Raw genomic sequence first — 22,720 nt, forward strand, 5'->3', positions numbered from 1 at the left:
TGGCAAAATCATTAACCAAGCCTCAACAGATCCCTTTGATAATACTCCACTGAAAGTGAGCTCACAATACAAAATAACAAAATATAAGAAAACTACAAAGGAAATATGTGTGCAAAGTTGTGTGCTAACACTTGAGTAGCACTTTGTTGCTAAGTATTAGAACTTTTCTAAGCAGGGCAAATTCAAGTAGCTCATAAAATCTGGTGCCTTTTCCTCAGTGAGGAAATACTTGGAACCCCATTAAAAAGAATTGGGAATGATATCTGCCATATAGGTCCAAGAAATGAAGGATGCCAGTAATAGAATAACACATATAGCTTGAGACTTTGTTTTGAAGTACAAAGGCTATATATTTGTATGTGCACATAAGAGCATGGAAATATGTATACCAAATTTATTCAAGAGCAGGATTTCGGGAGGATTGGGGAAGAAGAGTTTTTAAAATTTGAGTATTGTCCAGATATATTTTTTCTTTTGACAGTATTTGTAATTTTTTAAAATAAAGGACAATATTTTAAAGAGCTCTTTTGTTTGTAACAACAATAGCAGGTATTTTGTCACTGAAAATAAACGATAAAAAGCAATTTTCCAAGGGCAGTACAACTGCTAGCTACAAGGAAGTCAAGCGATGGACTATTAGGAGGAGAAACCCAGGCTTGTTTGAAAATCCTGTTTTTCACGCTTCTCTTAGTTTGGCATTCTGTACCTGAAATGTAATTACTCAGAAAGTGGTTTTCAGACAGTGTCCCCTTCCGAGAATGTTCATTGAGAGCAACTTGGAAATGATTCAAGAACTGAGTGCTGGTCACAGTTGCCTTACATAATAAACTTGATAGCCATGCCCCAAAGAGATGGGATCACAGCATTATAAAAGATGGTGAGATCATCCCCTCACTTGTGATTGGCTTAGATTTAAACAAGTAACCAAAAAAAAAATTCTAATCGAGGCAGAATGACTAGTTGCAAATAAAAACATAGGAATACTAAAAGACTAGCAACTCTACATTTTGAAGAATTATCTGAGATGTCTTGTGAAAAATGTTTTGCAAAAAAAAAAAAGATGACTTGCTAAAAGATGTGACCTTTATAAGCTATAGAGAAATAATTTGCTATGTTCCAAAGATAAAAGGCTTACTAGAAACAAGAGGTATATGAAGCATAGGAAAAAATATTTCCAAGACAGAATAAAAACATAAATAGTAAGAGACTTTTTTATTGCATTAAAATTTAGCATTTGAAATTTGGTATTTGAAAAATTAATTTTAATGGATACACTTCATAATAAAGATCTAAATTAGGAAACTGATTCTATAGTTTCCTTTTAACAAAATTTATCTGCCCATTGGCCAAATTTGGGACTTAGCATCAAAAGGACAAAGACTGTAAGTGATTATATCAAATAAATAAAAATCCATGAGTCCATAGTGATATTCAAAGAGAAAAGGGAAAAAATAAGGAAGGCTTTTTTTCAGAATGTCAGCTAACAAAAGTAGAAGGAAAGGTATTTAGAAAACTACCATTTTGCATCCACAAGATAATAGCTGATTCAGACAGATCAGCAATGTAAGCTAAAGCCATCAAGTAGAATTTGTTGAGAACAGGATGTCCACATAGTGCCAAAGAGTCACCCACAAATACTGAACATTTTGTACGTTTAATGAATAAATCTATGCTGAACAACTTAACCAAGGGATCAGTCTTGAATTCAGTAAGAGCGGGGCAACCTGGTATTGTTTCTTGATCTGAAACAATAAAAGTACACATCACTAGTGAAAGCTTCTTGACAAGAACGTTTAACCTGAATTCAACCAAGTCTCACACAGTTTATAGGAAATAGAGGAGTTAGAAGATGTTAAAAGACAACATAAGGAAACAACTGAATCCAGAATGTGGACCCTTCTACAAAAGAACTGTCCTGACTCTTTAAAAAGCCAGTATCTTTTTTTTTTTAATGTGGGGAGACTATATTGTAGAGACCTACAACCTACAATCAAATGCAACAAATAACATTGACCAAATCCTAGTTTGGGGAGGAGGTGGACAGAAAGCCTCTATTTAAAACTTCTTGAAACAAATTGGGAAAGCTTAAATATAGATTAAATATTTGATATTATGAATTACTGTTGATTTTCCTTAGTTGTGATCATGATATTGTGGTTATACAGGAGAATCTTCTTGTTCTTAGGTAATGCATGCTTTTTAGAGATAAAATATCATAATACCTGAAATTTACATTAAAATAGTGTATCAGTGTGTGGTGGGGAAAGGAGATTGCCAGTATCTGTCTCTGACCTACAAAACCAGTTACTTGGTTAAACCTAATACAAACACATAGAGAGTTTAAGCAAGTGTGGCAAAATGTTAGCCACTGTTGAATCTAGGTGGTAGCTACACAGGTGTTTACTATACTATCCTTTCAACTTTTCCACGTTTGAAATTTTTTATAATAAAATGTTGGGGCAGGGAATTCTTCTTAGAAATGTTTTCCTTAGAAGACACCTATAAAATTTACCCTAAATTTTAAAGTATCTTACTATTCTAAAGAAGTCGTTTGCTTTTCCTCATTTGCTTACTCGTCATCCATTCCAAGAATATTAAAACCTGGCTTAATTATTGCAAATATTCTAATGCTAAAATAAATCTAATATAAATCTCACAAAAACACCAATAATCAGCACAAGATTTATAGGTGTAAACATCTGGTTTTATACCCAAATAACAAACTTAACAGCAATAAAACAAATCGTTTATTACCACATATAATGTGTTATATTAAATTTACACAATGATATATAAAAACACATACTGTTTATATTATACAGTAATTTAACATCAACAGGAATATCAAAACGAATACTACTCATGCACAAAACATGCATATACTGGTATTAAAAAAGCAATTTTACACAATACTGTTTACCAAAAAAATTTTTTTTTTAAAAATAAAGCCCTTCCAGATAGGGTCAGTGGTCCAATCTGGACTGGATTGCACTAATATATTCAGGCCAATGAGACAGTGGCACACTGCTCAGTGAGCAATTGTGGGCTTGGAATCATGCCCAAGGGTTATTTCATTAAGAGTGCACTTCTCTGTACCCGAGGACCAAAATTTTATCCTAAAGGCAAATCCTGCAAGGAATGAATGGTTGGATTGGCCACAAATTAGGGGAGGTGGGAGGAAGGCATCAAAATGTTCCATAAATGGCCCTAGAAAGGGTTGCTGTGACCAGGGCCTAGGCACCAAGTGTGTCAAAAATTTTCATGAATCCTTCTAAGGTATCACCAGCCACCCTATCCAGATTGTCATGCCTGGACTTAGGGTCTGGTAATGAGTCCAGTAAACAGACCAGTTCTGAGAAGACGACAGAATGGGAGTACATCTGAGAAATAAAAACTAAATAAAGAAATCACAGAAAACAATGACTGCTCCTCGTACCTACTTCTCACAATTGTATGTGATGCCCCTCAACAGGAAAACCCTCGTGGAGACACTGCCCTGAAGAATCAAGAAGTAAATGTATGCCCTAAAATTCTATCCACCCGACCCTGGGGTCAAAAAGTCTCATCCCAATACAACTTCAACATCAAAACCTGTACCTTGAAACAGCCAATACCGCAAAACTCATTCACTATCACCACCATTAAAAACCTCAATATTTACTTCTAACTAGAAAACATTCTTTACCTTCCATTAAAGGCACTAGTGTCTATACATGATGAAAATGGGACAAATGATTTACCTCGGTTTTGTCTTTAAAAAAAAAAAAAAAGCATTCCATGAAAGTATTACACAAAAATGAAGATGTCGCCTTTATTTCGGCAACTATGGTGGGGGGGGGGGGACACTTTTCTACACCAGTGACGTTACTCAAACCGTAGTCATCAGTTTCAAAGAGCCGGACCGAAAGCGGAGGATTTTCTTCTTGAGGTTATGGGAAGCTTTAATTTTGACAAAGGCTTTCGTGGGGTTGTTGCGAAGACCCGGGGCCGTCACCGTCTGAATTGGGAGAGTCTGGACGAACTGGGACCAGATTAAGCCCCCGCTTTCTTCAGAGTCGCTGGTGGTCGTGCTCTCCCCCACAAACTCACCCTCGCTCACGCTGGACTCGCTGTCCCCGAAGCAGTTGGTGGTGTAGTTGCTCCGCTCGTCCTCGCTGGTGTCCACCACGGTGGAGTGGAAGAGGGACTCGCACTCGGCGGAGTACTCGGAGTCGCTCGCCGCGCAGGCGTAGGGGCTGGCGTAGGGCGGCGGCACCGGCGCGGCGTAGCCCGCGTTCTCCCGCCGCCCCCGCCGGGCCCTCCTCAGAGCCTCTTCGTAGGAAACCTCGGCGGAGGACTTCCACCGCCGGTAGTCGGTGCGCTTGTGCCTCGGCTTGGCCACCACCGCCTCCCGTCCGTGGCCGTGCGCCCTGGTTCCGGCCCGCGGGCCCCCACCCGGAGGCCTGCCCGGAAGGGCCCCCTCGGGCCCGGCCCCGCTCCTCCTGCCCTTGCAGACGGCCTTCTTGGGTTTCCTGTTTGTATCCAAGTCCTCGGGGAAGCGCCACTTCTTGCTCCCTGCGCGCGTTTTCTCCCTGACGGTGGGCAAGCCGTTCTCCAGCCCCTGGAGGGCCTGGCCGCGATGCTTCAGGGCGGAGCTTTTGGCAACGCCGCCGCCGTTCCTGTGGCCCCGGTGGGGCCTGGCGCCCGGCTGCTGCCCCGGCAGGAACTGAGCCCTGACCAGGTGCCCTTCCTCCAGGCTTTGGGAGGAAGAGCCCTCACTTTTGAAATCCAAGGCAGGCCTGTCTTCCACCGGGAAGAGCAGTGGAGGAGGGGCGGCGGGAGGGACACCCTGCAGGCTGTTTTTCTGTGACATCTTTTTCAGAGGCTGGGCCACTTTATTCTCTGGTGGGGCGATGGGGCCTCTGCCAGGGCTCTCTTTTGGAGAGGCCGCTGAGAGCTGCGTGCTGTCTTTGAGGGGCTCCCCTGTCCCAGCAGTGGGACACCGCGCATGTTCTTGGGAGGCCGGCTTGGCATTTTTTGGCAGATGCTTACTTTGAAGTTCGGAGGCAGCAACTGGCAAGCAGCCCTCCGATGGGGGCAATCTCTTGCCTTCTGCTTGTTCTGACTTTGACTCTTTTGACCACTGCTTCGGTGGGGAGAATGCCCCATTCTCCAAAGAGGGTACTCCGCTGGAGGGCGGACACGCCTGTTTCGAATTCTTAAGGTTCATGTTACTACCCTGTGAGACACCACCAGTGGCCCTGACACAAATGCTCCCATTCCTCAGAAGCCCTTTCGTGGGGTCCGCATTCACACTGGTTCTTGGTTTGTTGGTCCTTACAGGGTGTGTTTTTTTCTGGACCAGGCTCAGAATGTAGCCATCCATTTTCTTGCATGACGAAGGATGCGAAGCAGACCATAGGCTGCTTGGAGATGGTAAGGAACTGTCTGTTTTGATGGTAACTAGCTCAGATCCACCGCATACGTCACTGGCATGGTTTCCAAGCCTCTCCTCTTCCCGCAGAGGGTTGCCCGTCAGACAAAGGAGAAACATTGGGCTCTGCACGGCCACGGCATGAAGTGGACTGGGATAGCGATATACATCATTCCCGTTTTTAGACACCAGATCACACTGGTACTTGGGATTCACATCTGTAATGACATCAAGGGAATTAAATTGTGGTGTGGAGAAGGAACGACAAACTGCCCCCGAGGCCTGGTCTTCACAGTGGCCTTCTTTATATTCCAACCATCCTATGAAATCTGAAAAACATTGAAAGGTACACTCTGAAGAAGTGAATTGGTCAGCACCAGCTTGACTTTTTGGCAAATTCTTTTTTTTTTTTTTTAGACAGGGTCTCACTCTGTTGCCCAGGCTAGAGTACAGTGGCATCGTCATGGCTCACTGTAGCCTCGAACCCCTGGGCTCAAGAGATCCTCCTGCCTCAACCTCCCTAGTAGCTGGGACTACAGGCAAACACCACCACACCTGGCTAATTTTTTTTATTTTTTGTGGAGATGGGAGTCTTGCTATTGCTCAGGCTGGTTTCCAACTGACCTCAAGCAATCCTCCTACCTTGGCCTCCCAAAGTGCTAGGATTACAGGTGTGAACCACTGCACCCTGCCTCTTCGCCAATTTTTATGAAGACAAACTCATGGCTGAGAGAGAATGCCAAAGGATTTACAAACGTTCCACTAGCTACTCTACCATTTGACATTCCATTTCATACTACTAGATGAGGGAAAAATATTTAACCAAAATTTTTTACAAGATATGATATATCCTCTAAAGGAAAAATATTCAACCTTTAAGAATGCCTTCAAACTATTGAATAATATAGGAAAACCACTTTAAAATTTAGTGAAAATCATGATATAATGCTACAATATGATTATAATTTTATTAGGATTATGTGTATGCAAAAAAAAAATCTATGATGAAGCACAACAAAATTCTAATAATAGCATCTCAGTGTGATGAGAAAGCAAGTGATGTTTACCTTCTTTATTTTCTATTTTCCAAATTTTCAGCAATAGCTGTACTACATTTATAACTGGAAAAAATGAATGCTTTCTAAGTCATTGTTTCTCTAGGCCACTCTTCCTTCTGTGTTCTATTCCTGGTTTTCCTAAAATACTTAGGGTAAACTATACTTTCTGTGGGCTTTCTCCTCATTTTGTATTTCTTTTAAATGTAATTACCAATGACATCCTTTCAAATATGACTGTCAATTGAAAGGTCAAGGAATCTGATCAAGTTTCAATAAACACTTATCAAATTTAAATAATAATCATCTTATATTTTCAATAGTGACACTAAAAAATAAAAGTATTATTTTTAACAGCATAAGGAATTCTTGATAAGATTTTAAAAGATCGAATAGTAGTATTAATGGATAAGTTTCCCACATCTCAAAAATGTAGATGCCAAAATATAATGAAATCAAGCTTGCCTTCTTAATTAAATTATTTTGAGCTCTTATCTTGGTGAATATTACAAATATCAAATCCTTTTAATGACCTTCAGTTATCAGAGAAAATTAAAGTTGAGCTTATCACTAATTTGTCCTCCATTATAATTATATTTACTTATGCAAATATTGAAAACCTACTATGTGCCAGATTCTGTTCATGGTTTAATTTAAGAGACTGCTCCGTGAACTTCAAAGATAATTAGCAGTCTCAGGGGAAAAACAGTCTAGACTCAGAGGTGATATGATTCATTTGTAAAGAAAAGATTATAATAAAAATGCCATGTCGCCACCCACTCAACCTGCAATAAACAGCTTGTTCTAATGACAGGAAACCTCTCTCGTTAACATCCTTCTCCATCCGTCCTCTCCCACCACCCTAAGCTCCATTTATGCCTTACTTAAAGCCACATTTACATATACTTCACCAATCTTCCCTTTTCCCTATTTAGAGTTAAACAAAACATATCCCAGCCCCCAAGGCCCAATGTAACTGTTTCAATTATGTGAGGACATGGCATTTGGGAGACTAGGGGTCTGTCTTCAAGGAAAACCTGGACCAAAGTGACTTTAATGGGTTTATAAAGTTTCCCTCTGAAACCAGATCTGCAGAGTGAAGGTGAGCAATTACCAATGAACTTGAGGCCCAGACACTATAGATACATAGTTCTGTGCTTCTCCAAATGATTGCTGCTGACAACACACACTACAAATACATAGACATCAGCCAATTAGCAACCTCAGCTGCTTAGGTGCTATGTTTGCCTTGCCTGGACTCAAAAATTTAGCCTTATATTCAAGTGGAGAACATAGACAAACCAGGAGTACGGTGACTTGTGCCAGCACCTACAGCAACTCTAATCTCAATATTTTCTCTGCTTTTCCAAGGAATCAGGACTAAAGAAAGTGTCCTGAGTACCAGCAACAACTCTGTCATTCAGCAGATGGGGAGCCTCTTACAAACAGCTTATAAACCAAAATTCCTCCTCTTTTAGATGAAAAGTTTGAAAACAATTTCTGAATTCCCTTGGAGTGGTAGAAAAACATGGACCTGGCAGTTAGGCCTGAGCTTGCATCCTGCCTCTGCTACTCACTAGCTATAGAGCCTTAAATAACTTATCAACCCTCACTAGACCTCATTTTTTTGATACATAAAGTGAAGGTAACAATGCCTGCATTCTGCAGAATTGTTGGGAGGATTTAAAGGACATATATATATATATATATATATATATGCAGGGCATTCAGTCCAGTGTGTGACACATAGTGGAAAGGCAGGAACTCTTCCAGCACCAACAATAACAGGATTCTGTCTAGAGGTCATTGCAAGGATAGCCCAAGGAATAACAGCATATGAGCTATGAGGATCTCATCCCACCCACCTGCTAAAAGAAAAGTGAGTTGCTATCATGCAGGGCATTCTGGATAATATGGAGGGGCCACTGCTCCCTGAGCTGTCAAGCAGTTCTTGGCCAGGCTGACAGACATATTTAACTTAATGTGAGCTTTAGTTTTAAATGATTAAAGGAAGAAGAAAACAGTTCTAGAATGGTTTTCAAAAGAAAATGTAGACAAGTTAAACTAACAGCAAAGACTTAGAAACACAGGTCAAGACCTATAATATTGGGACAGACAGGATTCCTAAAAATAATCTTGCTTCTATCAGAATATAAAGCCAAGTAACATCCAAAGAGTACTGGAATAGTTCTATTAATAGATATTCACCTAGATGAAACTATGGGTTCTAGATGTAACTACAACACTAAATGCAGTAAATTGATGAACCTTTGTTTTTCTATCAGTAAAAGATGTTGGGGCTAGATAACCTTTAAGGGCCTTGACCTCTTCCCATTAAAAATTTCTATCAATGCTAAAAATTCTTACCTGCAGATTTGGGGCAACCATCTGAGAGAGTCAAGGTTGCCTCCAAAGGGCTGCAAAAGCAGGTGCTGGAATGACAACTGGATAAACATTCACTGAACACCGAGTTAGAGGAATTGGAAAGGGATCCTGAAGCCCCATCACTCAGCTCATAAAACCCTACAAATAAAAACACCATTTGAATTATCATGCCAAGGAATAATACACATTCATGCTTAAAAGGAAAAGAGGTGATCATCTAGGAAAGGGAGGTTTGTTGTTTTGGTGTTTTGGGTTTTGGGGGTTTTTTTGGTCAATTTTGGTTCACTGGATTGTAGTGTTCTGATTTCATGGTCTTATTTCAAATAATTCCTAGAAAAACGTACATGGGTACACTTCAAAGTCACTCTCACCCTCAAACTGACCTTCTTCCTTGACCCTACCTTTAAAGACGTGCAAGGAAAGAAACTTAGATTGTCAAGGCCTCAACTTTATTATGAATATTTCAAAAGGAATAACATTAAGAGAAAAACAGATCTATTTAAGGAGCCAAATGGTTTAAAAGAAAAAAAAAAAACTTTTGAAGTAGTCTCAGGAAGTTGAAGTGTGACTAATTTTCTAGCCCAGTTCTGACTTACTCAAGTTTCAAAGGAGGATCACTCTTCCAGAAATTTGAATAGCTTTTATTTTTAAACTCAGGGACTCCAGTCACATCAATCTCATTATTAAAAATTTTGTCATCTGACTTTATTTCCCTCTCATGCAACTGAATGGCAGACTGCTTTTTAAAATTCTCTCTGCACTGGAAACAAATTCCATTGCCATTTGCAGGTCTGAGAATGTTAAACACATGGGGCCAAGGTATAACTCATGAGTGCAGAATTCTGTCTTTGTGCTCAAACACTCACCTGAGCTAGGCCGGCTGTCTGTCTCCAGGTGCTCTTCAGATGTCTTTTCTACATCCAGTCTCAGGTCACTTATCTGCTTGTCCAGTTCTTGCAACTGATTCAACAAACCAGCATCTCTTCTCCTCAAACAATTCTGATTAAGAACAAACAGAGAAAGGAAAAATGAACACACTTTGGTGACAAAGAACCAGAAAGTCTGCTCTATGAATTCAAATTACCCATCTGAAGAGTTCACTAAACCTTTCAAAACCAAAATTTTACTGGATGACTTGAAATAAAGAAAAACTTTAAGAATTCAAGGATATGTCCTATGTTTAATTCTACTGTCTCACATTTTGTGGTGATATAGTTTCTTCATAAAAACAAGACTTGTTTTTAGTTTCAACTAATATATACCAACTGTGACTTTTTATAAGTAGGGACAAGAAAAATGCACTGAGTATTTAAATCATCTGGTGTACAGCCAGTTTTTCAAAAACAATACTTCACAGTAGACTCTTTAATTTGAAGTCAGGGTAACAGATTTCCTACAATACACTATAAGCTTACTTAGGTGAGATTTTTCTGGCCAAATGTCTTGGCCTGCAGAGTTTTGTTTTCTATTAGTTGCTTTGTGGGGTTTAATCAGTCTTAGGGCCTTTGAAAGTGAGAAACTAATACTAATAGCCAGTGCCAAGTATAATGTGAGCTGGCAGAATCCAAAACCCTCAAGGGAAGGCCCATCAAGATTTGAACTCAGCTGGTTTCCAAAGGTGACAGATCGGTTGTGCTAACTCACACCGCCACCTAGTGCTTCCTATTGCTGGAAAAGCAAAAGAACTCAAAAGGCATCTGGTTCAAATCACGAATGCCAAGTCTACAAATGAAAATAATACCATAAACACTGACTGGACTGGAATTCTCCTGACATTCTGCCTTGCTCCCCCCTCAAGTGGACAATAGGAACCGCCACTCACAATCTTGAAATTTGTGAAGACAAAAAGGTGCTATTGCACAAGACAATGCATAAAACATAAATCACCAGGCATAACCAGTGAGAATTGGCTCAAATCAATGTTACATGCAAATCTGGTCTGTTGCCACAAAAACACAGTGAAATGCCAAAACAGAGGTGTTACACAGACCACATCGAACATCCTTACAAAACAGATGCATGTGAATATATACTTCTCTTGTCTGTCCTTTGACTTAAAAAGCTTGGAGACATAAACCATATGCTTGTTTGCTAAAATGAGTTGTTTTTTTGTTTTTTTTGTTTTTCAGGAAAAACGAACCTATCAAGTAAAAGCACTTCTACTTCGATGCTCTAAAAAAAATAGAAAAAGAGAAAGAAATGATATGAAAATAGATAACACAAGAAAACACATGACAACCACATAGTATCACCACTTTATTGTAAAAGGGCCATTATCTAGCATGTGCCTAGTTTAAATACTATCACATGGCCAGGTAAGGACCTTTGCTGTTTGCAAAACTACATTTTGAGGTCACTGAAACAAAGCTGCCGCCATTATTCTGAGGCGGGGTCAAAAGCTGTTCATCAATACATTAAGCTCCAAAGTTCTTTTTCTTCCTCATTAATGAAGACTGCACAGAATGACTGAGACGCTGACAGAAATCCAATAAGATAAATGCTCCCTGAGAGCAGGTTCCCTCTTCTCCCACCTCCACCACCAATCACAGCTGGCAGAACGTATAAAATATGAGAGGAGGAGGCACGTTCTCCAGCCAAATTTCCATCATTTGCATCTAGTTTAGCTGCCTTATACAAAGGGCTTCTATTTGGAATCAAGCACCGGCCTGGTGAAAGCTGGCGTTCTGGGGAGAGCCCTGGGAGAGGCGCGGCCCCCTACGGCGCTTCAGAGTAATCGTAAAAGTCAGCGTTGGACGGTTAACCACGCCACAAGCCCCCTCCTTGGCTTTTGTCCCCTCTCGGCGGGAGGAGATGAAGCCAAGGTCTCCAAATGAACTAGTATTTTAAGTAGAGGTTTGCAAACCTATGGGGAGAGGGCATGCACTCGTCTAAAAAGAGTGAAGGTTAGAACCAGGCGACTCCGAGAATCCCGAATGCAGAGGTGGGAGGAGCAGCCACCCGCTGCCCGCAATCCGCGCGAGGTCGCCAGCCCCTCGCCAGACACAAAGCGGGCACACGCCACAAACGCGTGGGCGTCGGCAGCCCACGCGCGGCGGGCACGCAGTTAGGGGGGTCGCGGGTAAGGGCGAGGGAAGGGGTCCCAAAACGGCGAGACTCTCCCCATCCGGAGGTAACGTCGCGCCCACCCCGGCCCACCTGCCCGACCTCCAGCCCCATGGCAGGGACAGCCGTGCCCCACCTCCGGGCACGACCTACCAATTGCTTTCGCAACAGCAAGATATTCTCCTCCAAGAACTTCTCCTCCAGGCGGCTGCGCTGCGCCGCCTCCCCCGGCAGCTCCCCGGCGCGGGACAAGGCGGCCCCCGCACCCCCGGCGCCGCGCAGGGCGCCCCGGACCAGCAGCTCCTGGCGCTGGCGCAGGTACTCCAGCTCCGCCAGCCCGGCCAGCGTGGCCTCCTGCCGCTCCCGGGTGCGCTGCCGCTCCGTGTCCGCCTCGCCCTTCTCCCGCCAGCGGCCCTCGGGCTCCGCCGCGCGCTGCTCGCCCCGGGCCGTCGCCTGCGGCTCCAGCTCCCTCGCCGTCCCGGCCGGACTCGGCTTCATGGCCCCCGATCCGGCAGCGAGCGCCCGTCACCGCAGCGGGGCCTCCGGGACGGAGGAGCGGGGCGCTAGGGCTGCGGCCGCGGGCTCATGCCGCCCCGCGGCTGGGCACCACAGCGGGGGCGGCGGCCAGAAGCGCTCGCGCGGCCGCCGGCTGCAGCCGTCCCGGCCCGGACGGCGCCGTCCGCTGTCGCCGCGCGTCCCTCGCCGCGGCCCCGCAGCTGATAACGCCCTGCCCGGCGCTACGTCACGCGCGGCGGCCCTGCGAACCCCCGCCTGGCGCCCGCCTCCCCGCGCCGGCCCCTCTGCGCCGAAGCCCGCTCCCCCAGTCTCCCCCTCGTCTGTCAGGCGCGCCGCCCCTCCCCGGCCCCTCCCCCGCCCTGCCCGCGGGCCTCCTCGCCCCCTTTTCGGGCTTACTGCACCCGGGTTTTTCCTCGTTCCTCATTGGCTCTTTTCCGTGGCCCAAAGCTAGGGGCAAGCGCCTCGAGCCCCAGCATCCTGTTACAGTCCGCCCTGCAGGCAGCGTCCGCGACGGGACGCAGCAGTTGGGCTCCCCAGAGAACTTTCTGAAACTCGACCAAGTTGCAGCACACAATCTTAACCCTTTCCGCACACGTCCACTCTTCGCATCCTCTCACGCCGGGCCTGTTTTCTTTCACCTTCCCGAGCAGGGTACTGCGAGTGCATTCAAAGACAATTTCTGTGGGTTTGGTTTTTTCACTCCGCTTTGTAAAGGCAAACGATACAAAGCACAATGCAATGTTCTAAAACTGTTTTAAGTTTTGTTGTTGTTTTAATTTTTTTTTAACGGCTGTCTCACTATAGAAGGTATTTAAAATTAGGCAGGAGGATGTCGCTGTGTAATAAGAGGTTGCATCAATTCTTTTACAAGCCCAGGGTTTGCGTTCGCGCGCCTGCGCGCTTTGGGGTTGGTTTGAGGTTTTTTATTGTTATTAATAGTCTGCATTCACAAGAGCTCTGACTCTGAAATCACACTCTCTGAATTTGAATCCTAGTCCCACCCATGAATAGCTGTGTGGGCAAGTTACTTCTCCTCTTTGTGCCTCTGTTTCCCCAACGGTAAAATGGAGCTACCAACAGAACCTACCTGTTTAAGAATTATAATAGCCAGCATATAATATATATTTGGGGGTGCGTTTATAGCGTGGCTAGCACATAGGTGATAAGTGTTACATGAGCTGTAGCTTTTTTCTCCAGAGAAATTTATAAAATAAGTCTTCCCCTTGAAGTACCATTTGTGGTATGGTCATCTCTGTTTGGGACACTGGTCACAGGGAGTTTCAGTGGCATAGGGATCTTAAAATGCTACTAGCTGGCTTATCTATGGAAAGTGCCATATATATTTTAACTAGAGCCTCGGAAATTGAATCCAGCAAGTCACAATTTGATGACGTTGAGGCAAAGTGTTATGTGAAGGAGTGCATCCTACATCGTTATTTCAGACTCTTACACCTTTGCCCAGCTGCTTACCCCTGAAAGTCTCCCTCTTTTCTCCCCTCTCTGTGTGGTCCAACCTTCCTTCCAAGATCAATTCACTGGCTTCCCTCCTTTGAACTCCGTTTAACTATATGAATATCTGATTCTTATCACATGCTACTTGTCTTTTTATTTATCTGGGTGTGCACACACACACATCTGTGTATGTATGTGTATCTCTTCTCTCCAACTAAATTATGAAATCTACTTGAAGGCAGGGACTGTTTTAATACTCTCTTAGGATCACTGTAGTCAGCACAGAACCTTGCAAACATTTGCCTGATAATTGCTGGAGAAAGACTCAAGAGAAGGTAGATTGGTTGTAAATTGTTTTTTCATTAACATACTTTTTAACTAACTTTTAAACTTACTAGTACCCATTTAATCTCTACAACAAATAGAATTAAATTGATATTTACCAAAAAGAAAAAAAACAAAAGCAAGAGCTCCCTTGCCACCTTCCACCTTCCTCCCCATTGCTGCCTCCCACAGACATGAAAGGAACTATAGCTACAACCTTGATTCATAATTAACAAGATTGTATATTAGATCTAAAAATTGAATTAGGTTCAGGTACTCATAAGCATACAAAATCAATTCTATTCAGGTTGCCTATTCTTTATGCATACTGTGTGCTAAACACTACTTGATAATACAGGAACTAATTTTCCTCCCTAATTTTAGTAAGGCACTAAAGAATAATGAGGTATCCTGCCTGCCAAATGCCACTCACCCATGTCCTCTGTCATTGTTTCATTCTACTCATTTCTAAGCAAGTTTCTTGCTTTCCAGTTCTGAATTAGATTCCTTCTGGCTGGGTGGAGTCTATTATTGTGGCCTGTGTTATATCACACATCGACAACTATATTTATATAGTTGAGGGAGGGAAAAAAGCTGAAGCATGTTTTTACACACTACTAATAAATCTTGTTAAGGCAGACAGACAAGTTGCTATGTCTCCCAAACCTCCCCACCTTCCCAATCCCCTTCCCCACCAAATGCCACTTTGAGCTGGCTCATTAGTCCAAAGCAAACCATTTGCCATAACAGCTTGCACATCTCCATGAAAAAGTGTTCCCAGCAAGTTTAAATATTAAAAGTAATGTATTCAGATGGTTCTGCCCATAAAATGGTCACGAATAGGAAAAAAAGGTTATGCTTTTCAAAGTATCCATTACACATTAATAAATAATGCCGTTCATTCACACTCCAATTAAAACAAACTCAGGCTGTCAAATGAAGTTAGAAGCAAGGAGCTCAATGCTGTAATTGTTTTTCCAGGAAAACTCCCAATGTCATCAGATTAAATGAAACTGGCTAGGTTGCTCCTATTCTCTTTTTAAGCTAACAGCCAAATTTTCTTCTCTCCAGTCTAGTTCCCTGGATTTTCTTTCCTCTTTGATTCTTTGCTTTGGTTGCAGGTATTTGGGAAGCAGTCGAAAGTAATCACCCACTGCTCCCTTCTGTTGCCAACAGAATCTCACTTCCCCCTACTGTTTTGATTTTTATTTTCCTTTCTTTTTAAAGCAAGTGCTGGTACTTCTTCCTCCACTAGTGCTACTTCAGTTTCTCCTTTCTAGTTTGTTCATCCCTAGTTAGTTCTTTTGCCTTCCCTGGCAGTCTCTGTCTTGTCAGAAAAACTGCTAATTGGCGCTCAAAGTGTGGCACTGTAGATGGGGTGGATCTGCTGCTTGGAGGATCTGGAGGAAAGATACAGTTACCAGCATGAAAGAGAGTCCTGTCCTGGTTGAATATATTACAGTTGTGTAGCTTATGCTTAAGGATATTTCCTGGGCAGAGTCAGGAAAGATCCCTCAGATCACATAGTCTGACAGTTTGCCCTTGGGCAGAACAACTATTAAGAGCACCCCGACCAAAGTGGAAGCATCATTCTGCAAATGCCTGACCAGCAGTGAATGTTCTGTTGCAGCCAAGCAAAGTAAGGAGCATCAATTGCACATTTTGCTATAGAGCCAAGCAACAAAATGATGCTTTGGAGCTTTTATGGCCAAACACAAATGATGTAATTGGGAAAAGCTGTCTCCGAAGAGGAGGAAAAAAGTAAAGGGCAATCCTTTGAGTTGGGGTGATGACCACCATTCGAGGGTCTGGGATCAAAGCTCCAGCCAGACATCAAAGCCCATTTGACTCTAATGCCAAAAGAGCCATAGTGAATTAAACTTCATATATAAACTAATTATAGCTTGACCCTACAATCAGGCTTCAATGAGCACACAGGGGAAAAGAAAGCAGACATTGAAACAAAAGATCAAGAAAAAGAAAAGTTGGTAGCAAAATTGGGCAACATCATGGCCCTGAAAACTTTAAAAACCTTTTGAGGGCAGAGGGGAGGGAATAAGGGAATGGCAGGGAAAACAGCAAACTTTTGACAATGCTGGTCTTGTTTGAAAAGCTATGAAACAGCTCCTTCCACCCTCTCTGACTGGTGCATGACCAAATATGTCCTATTCCTGGAAGGGAACGTTACTGTTTAGCTGTGTTTTAGTGTTATTAAAGAGGTTCCAAATCACCGTTTTTGTTGAAGAAGCCCAAGGTGATTCTGTGAAGTTTGGAGGTGAGTTCCTGGGGGAGCTCAGGCTTCCTCCTAAGGAGCACTGTTCCAAAGACTCTAATATGTCTAGGAGTGGGTTGTATTCTCCATAGTGTTAATCATGGATGTGTCCTCCAACCTCAGACTTTAGTCAGTCCCTTAGCTCTGCCATTTCTACTGGTCATCTTTATAGATGGAAGGGGCAGCGTACCAAGTGTGCAAATTCCCTAAAACTATATACCCTGGTACTAATACCATAAAGCAATTAAGACTAATTCATTCCCAGGAAAAATTTGAAGTGTTTTAGAGACAAGTGGCTTCTTTAAAAAATTGTGTTAGGTGGATTTTGTCCTCACTCTTCTTTATTGAGACCACTTCCCCAATTATTTAAAATTTTCAATCTCACTAACTGAGAAACCATTGCATATCTTATTGAATAATTCATAGAATATTTTAATTACATGTCTTTATAGATACACATTAGTGATTTCTTAAAATAACAAAATCTGAATTTATAACCTGAATCTTTAATAAGAGAAAAATTGTAAAAAAAAAAAAAAAGCAGGCATTCTTATAGGATAAAAACAAATATATACCAATGTCATTACATTGCACCTCTCTGAATATTCATTCACAGATTTTTTTTTTTAACCTGGTATTCCCAGGTGGTCCCCCATCCAAGTACTAACCAGGTCTGACCTGCTTAGCTTCTGAGACCAGAAAAGATCAGTCACGTTCAGGGTGGTATGGCTATAGACACACAAGTATTTATTAAGTACCTACTACATACCAGCAACTAGGGATACAACAGTAAACAAATCAGACATAGTCCCTGCCTTCATGGAACTCACAGACTAGGAGGTAAACTGGTGCTAATTAAATAATTACATACATATATGTGTGTGTTTACAAATTGTGAAACTACTACAATTTGCAAAATATTAATATCTTAAAAGCAGATATATTCTATGATTGGTATCTAAAGTCATACTCAAATGAAATCACAAAAATTTATTACTGACCTTTATAATACTTATGTTTTTCTAGGGAAGGGGATCTTATATTTTACTTTTTATTATCTCATTTATTTTTTTCCTTAGTAAAATGTTATAGGTCTCATTGACACCAGTGTAATACATATACCATGATGGAAGCATAACCTGGGTCTCAATTTAGCCACATTAACAATTTTGGGGCACCATGATCAATAGTGCCCATTCTTATGTAGAATAAGGCTTTATTTTTTATTTATATTAATTCTCCTTAAAGCTAAATTTGAAATTTCCATAGGAAGATACTTGCTCTATAGCAAAAAAAATTCAACATTTTCTTATAAATATCATCCACTGAAAGGTAGTAACTAATTCATCTAAATAAACTTTAAGATAACTAATTACCTAACTTACCTATTTATTACCTTTTCCTTAGGATAATCCCAGAAAGGAGAAAGAGAAAGCATCACTTCAACCCATGGTACTATGAGCAATTTCCAATATGGTTTTCTAATCATTTCTACACTAGCATAGAGAAATTATCAATGAAATGATGTTCTGTGGCTCTAGATTATTAATATGCAAGCAGGGCCTTTTGCTTTAGGATATAGACAGTTGGTCCAGTTCTTCAATTTCCTGAGTGCCTGTGAACCTAGCCTCTCTGAGACCAGGGAGAAACTGAACCAGAACTCAAAACAAGCTCCCACACTGGGTTCGTGGCCTTTGTTTGCCTCCAAGACCCACGCAGCCACTTTAATTAAGAGCCCTCTGGGGCCTGGGGATCCCTGTGGAAAAGCCCAGAATGCCATTATCACCCCGTGAGAGGCTGAAAGTGCTGGCTGGGGCTTAGGTAGACTTGCCCCACCAGGAGCCACTTCCTCTAATCCCCTGGCACCCCTGCAGCAGCACCGTGTGAAGAGTAGCACGTCCACTTCAAACAGAAATTGGGCCTTGGGTATGTTTGGGCTGAGGGGAAGGATGGGGGTTGTGAAGAGTCTCAGATTCAAAGAAAAGTCAGCTGGGATGACAGTCGGCGGTTGCATGAGGCTCCTCCGCCAGAGACCTGAAGGGACTGATATTCATAGGAAGCCTAGGCTGCTCCATTTCCACCTTCCTCAGCACCCCTCACCCCGCCCCCAAGGGATCTCTTCCTCTGGGGCCGGGATTCTTTGAAGTCCATGAGGATAGTTTTGACAACAGATGGAACAATTCCCTTCTGTTCAGTTTGGTCCTATGGAGGAATTTAGTTGACCCACTCTTGGCTTTAATAGAAGCCGTTTTCATAGGAAAAAGCATCAGATTCTATTAATATTAATAAAAACATGGTACTTACTGATGTGATAGAAAGGTAGAGGTTTGGGGATGGGGCTAGTTTGGATTTGAATTCTAGCTGCATCTCACTCTGCCACTCCATAATGCTTACCATACACTGGTTTTGCCAACTTTGACCTCTCTCAGCCTTGTTTTTCACATCTGTAAAATGGTACTTACACCTAACCTTATAGGGAGGTCGTGACATCTCTGGAAATAAATATTGATTATCCCCAAAGTCCCAAATGTTATACACACATGTGCACGCCCATGAACACACACATAGAATGTACAGTTAAGGACATTCCTATAAGGTAAACATTATCATTAGCCATCATAATTGCTTTGAATGTTTTCAAGGGATATAGGTCATATTCTTTTTAAGACCCTTTATTTGATTTTGAGCTATAAGTAGATCCACACACTCAAGGACACAAAGCTGAGTCCTGCAGTGCTGCCAAGATAAGATACAGGGATCCTGCCCTTAGAAACCTCATGGACCAGTAAAGCAGCCTGGTGTGTTGGGAAGAACATAAGCTGGGCCAGGGTTTAACTCTCCAAACAAGCCATTTAACTGCTCTGAGCCGCAGCTGCCTCATTTGTAAAATGGGCTTGCACTTAATTCACAGATAGCCAGTATGAAGGGTCTGGTACATAGTAGATGCTGGAAAATTTGACTCTCTTATTTCTTCTCCTTTATAGTTTATCTGAGGTATTATTTAGCTTCATGAAGCTTACTCTGCCTCTTCCTTTTCTGCATAGCCTTTTATTATGGAAAATTTCAAAACACAAAAGTAGAGAAAATGGCATAATGAATCTCCCATGAATCTGTCACCCAAATTAACAATTACAAACAAATTATAAATAGGCCCCATTTAGAAATGAATATGTTGGCAGGGTACAGTGGCTTATGCCTGTAATCCTAGCACTCTGGGAAGCCAAGGCAGGAGGCTCCCTTGAGGTCAGGAATTTGAGGTTTCTGTGAGCCAGGGCACTCTAGCCTGGGCAACAGAGCAAGACTCTGTCTAAAAAAAAAAAGAAAGAAAGAAAGACATATGTTGACAATTTGGGGACCAGTAGATATAAAACTGAGTTTATAAGCTTAAAAGATATATTTTCATCATTATCTTAGTGCCAGTCATACCATAAGCACTCAAAAAATGCTAGATGTTATTATCATCATTATCAATTTTTCCCTAGAACTTATCCCAAAACTTTTTATGGACCTTCTATAATACACCTTCCATCCAAACAGCATGAAGTACTTTCCCACAATCCTCACAGTAGATCCTGGTGTGGGGAGACAAAGATACCCTGAAGCAAAGCAGTGAAGTGATTTTCTCAGCCACTAAGGTGGGACCCCAGCTACTGGTCCCCTGGTTCTCACTGGTCTCTTAACAGTGAGCTCCTCTTGAGAACTTGACCCATTCCTGATGCAGCTTTACCTCTCCAAGGTGAGTGGCAGGACTGCGCAAAAGCTTAATGTTCAAAGTCATAGAGTCTGGAACAAAGCACCGTTAGGAAAGGACCCAGGTAAGCCAAATTAGCTTGAAAATTAGTTAAAACATCCCCAGAGTCTAGATTGAGTTTTCTTTATTTGGGTTTCAGAGCCTTTTTTCATGAACAACTAAATTTACGAATGTTAAAAGAAAAACTTTGGACAAATTAAAATTTAACAGCATTTAATTAAGCAAAGAACGATTTGAGAATTGGGCAGCAGCACTCCCCCACCCCCAACCAGAATAGTTCAGAGCCACTCTGAGGGCTGCCATGTGGTCGGATAACATTTATGGACAGAAAAAGAAAGTGACATACAGAAAGCGGAAGTGAGGTACAGGGCATTTGCCTTAATTGACCACTGCATGAAGGGCTGGCCACCCATGGTTGGCCAAGACTCAGCTACTTGTCACAAGAGTAGGTTACAGTTTGTTTATTCATCCAGTTAGGTTATGGTTCACTGTGTAGAGAGAAACCTTTAGGCTGAACTTAAAGTATGCAAGGAGGCAGCTTTAGGCTAAACAATTTAACATTATGTTACATAAAACTAATGGCCATTTACACAGAAACACTGAAGCCAAGAATGTGACTTCAAAAACTCAGAGTAAATTCCTGGCTTCCTTAGTGGTGCTTCTCTTGTCCAGTTAGATTTTAAACTCCTCAAGGGCAGGGACAAATCCTACTTCATCTTTAACCCCCTCAGGACAAGGCCCAGTACAAAGCAGGTACTCAACATATGCTTGTTTAATTTAATTGCCTTTCAAGGCAGATTGAGATAGAGTCCCCTGTCTTCGACACACCAGAAAGACTGACTTTGGAAAATTCTATAAATAGATATTTAGAAACAAACCAAAATTGGGTGCTTTTCCTGTCTGCTCCCCTTTCAGAAATGTCTCTTGTGAGTCTGTGTTATGCCATGTGGGAAAACGTGAGGAAACAGGAAACAGAGAAACAGTTCCATTTCTGAAAAGATAAGAATAAAGTCTGATAAAGACAAAAGGCATTTGGGGGTCAGTAGAGTTAAAACAAACTCAGACTGCTCAGCTTGTCTGAAGTTGACAAGAAACAGGGAATGACCCATGGGTCCTTTGTGGAGCACAAAGCAGCTTCCTCAGCATCTCATCAATGAGGCAACACCGTGGGGGGAGGCCCCGCCAAGGCCGGCTGACACTGTGCAAAAAGCCCTGGCTGTTTTTACCTAGAGGACATCCACCTGAACACATCTGTGGGTGTCTGCGTGCACATGAGGATGGGGAATGGCAGGGGCATCACTAATTTGGGTTCAGACTTTCTCATTGTTTCCAGTAATGGAATTAATTCCTAGGAAGATTCTTGAACAATGGTTTTATTTTGTTTTGTCATTAATTCAAGTTTACTTCTTTGTGATAGTTCTTAGCTCCTCACAGAGTCCTAAACTCCTATGAGAAGTTTAATAAATGCTTGTTGAATTGGGTAGGGGCAAGGGGTGGGATTTACTAACATAATATTAAACAAATGCCATTTCCACTAAGATTACTTTGGCGAGCGTTCTTCTCACTGAAAATGGGTCCTTTCCAAAGATAGGTACGTGTGAGCCCACCTTTCTGAGCACAGAAAGATTTACATTAAAACCATTCGAACCCCAAGCCCTGCTGTCCTACTGAACATGTATCCCGCAGACCCAGATATGCTCTGAGTGATGCTGGGCTCTTCCCAGGGTTTTTCCAGGAACCCAGGATCTTAACCTTGCCAACTGCCGGCTGCAGTGGCGGCAGCTGCGGCAGCCAACACAAAGGGAGGAAAACCTGGACTGCAGCGCAGCGGGGGGTCCTTTATGCATCTCACAGTACCGCACACCTGGGGGTTTTCACTGGCTTAGAAAAGGCAACAGGGAATAAAAGCTCCTCGCTCACAAGCACACCTTTCCCTTCCCCTTTTAACTCATTTCCACGTCAAGGAATTAGGTTTCTCTGTTTCCAATAGAGCTAAGCCCAATTTAGAATTACAGAGCATACCAGTCTCATATCTGTACCAGTTGTGTCTTCTGACATTACCCAAACCATGTCACCCGACCCGTTCCTCCCTCTTTCCTTTTGGAATATCCTTCCTCCTCTGCAGACCCTAAATAAGCATCTTGGCGATGGAAGGCAGTGGAAATTAAAGTGGATCTCTGACACGCCAGATCCTGTTGAAGAAACACAGAAAACCAAGAGCAGTTTAACATGTGACCCAAAGGAGAACTTTATTCGTTAATAACCCAAGAAGGGAAAAAGGCAGATACAGATGGTCTATGCTTTTATGCATCACCAGGTTAAGTGCCCCAATTTTTGATCTTTACCAAAAGTTGTCATCCTGTCCAATTTGTCTTCCAAAAAAGAATAAAATTAGCTCTTTTACCTCCCCCAGGTCATCACAGAGAACAAAAATCGAAAGCAAGGTGATTATGTTTCAGTCTTCTGTGTTTGCCTTCTGCCCGTGTTCT

General features: G+C 42.4%; 1 protein-coding gene and 1 non-coding gene across 3 annotated transcripts; both read right to left on the reverse strand.

The window, feature by feature from the left end:
- Window positions 1–2,729: 2,729 nt before the first annotated feature.
- On the reverse strand, window positions 2,730–12,446 carry DACT1 (dishevelled binding antagonist of beta catenin 1). 2 transcript variants are annotated; one of them, XM_045566423.1, is made up of 4 exons: window positions 12,070–12,446; window positions 9,720–9,852; window positions 8,836–8,991; window positions 2,730–5,631 (listed from the first exon to the last, which is right to left on the reverse strand). In XM_045566423.1, exons 1-4 carry the CDS (start codon window positions 12,412–12,414, stop codon window positions 3,869–3,871), a joined length of 2,397 nt encoding a protein of 798 aa, XP_045422379.1. In that variant the 5' UTR covers window positions 12,415–12,446; the 3' UTR covers window positions 2,730–3,868. The 2 variants fall into 2 exon arrangements, with proteins under 2 accessions (XP_045422379.1, XP_045422386.1); XM_045566430.1 differs by lacking the exon at window positions 8,836–8,991.
- Window positions 12,447–17,561: 5,115 nt separating this feature from the next.
- LOC123630874 lies at window positions 17,562–17,696 on the reverse strand. The gene has a single exon (XR_006732814.1). It is a non-coding gene; the product is annotated as a small nucleolar RNA SNORA1 (small nucleolar RNA).
- Window positions 17,697–22,720: the final 5,024 nt, after the last annotated feature.

Source organism: Lemur catta, chromosome 1 (genome assembly GCF_020740605.2).
Source record: "Lemur catta isolate mLemCat1 chromosome 1, mLemCat1.pri, whole genome shotgun sequence".
NCBI lineage: Eukaryota > Metazoa > Chordata > Mammalia > Primates > Lemuridae > Lemur > Lemur catta.

Excerpts from the sequence above, each read along its gene's own strand:
- DACT1 (XM_045566423.1), bottom strand. The coding sequence starts at position 12,414 with ATGAAGCCGAGTCCGGCCGGGACGGCGAGGGAGCTGGAGCCGCAGGCG. Across the intron at positions 8,992-9,719 it reads AGACAGCCGGCCTAGCTCAG|GGTTTTATGAGCTGAGTGAT; the intron begins GTGAGTGTTTGA and ends TTTTATTTGTAG. Across the intron at positions 5,632-8,835 it reads TGGTTGCCCCAAATCTGCAG|ATGTGAATCCCAAGTACCAG; the intron begins GTAAGAATTTTT and ends ATGTCATTACAG.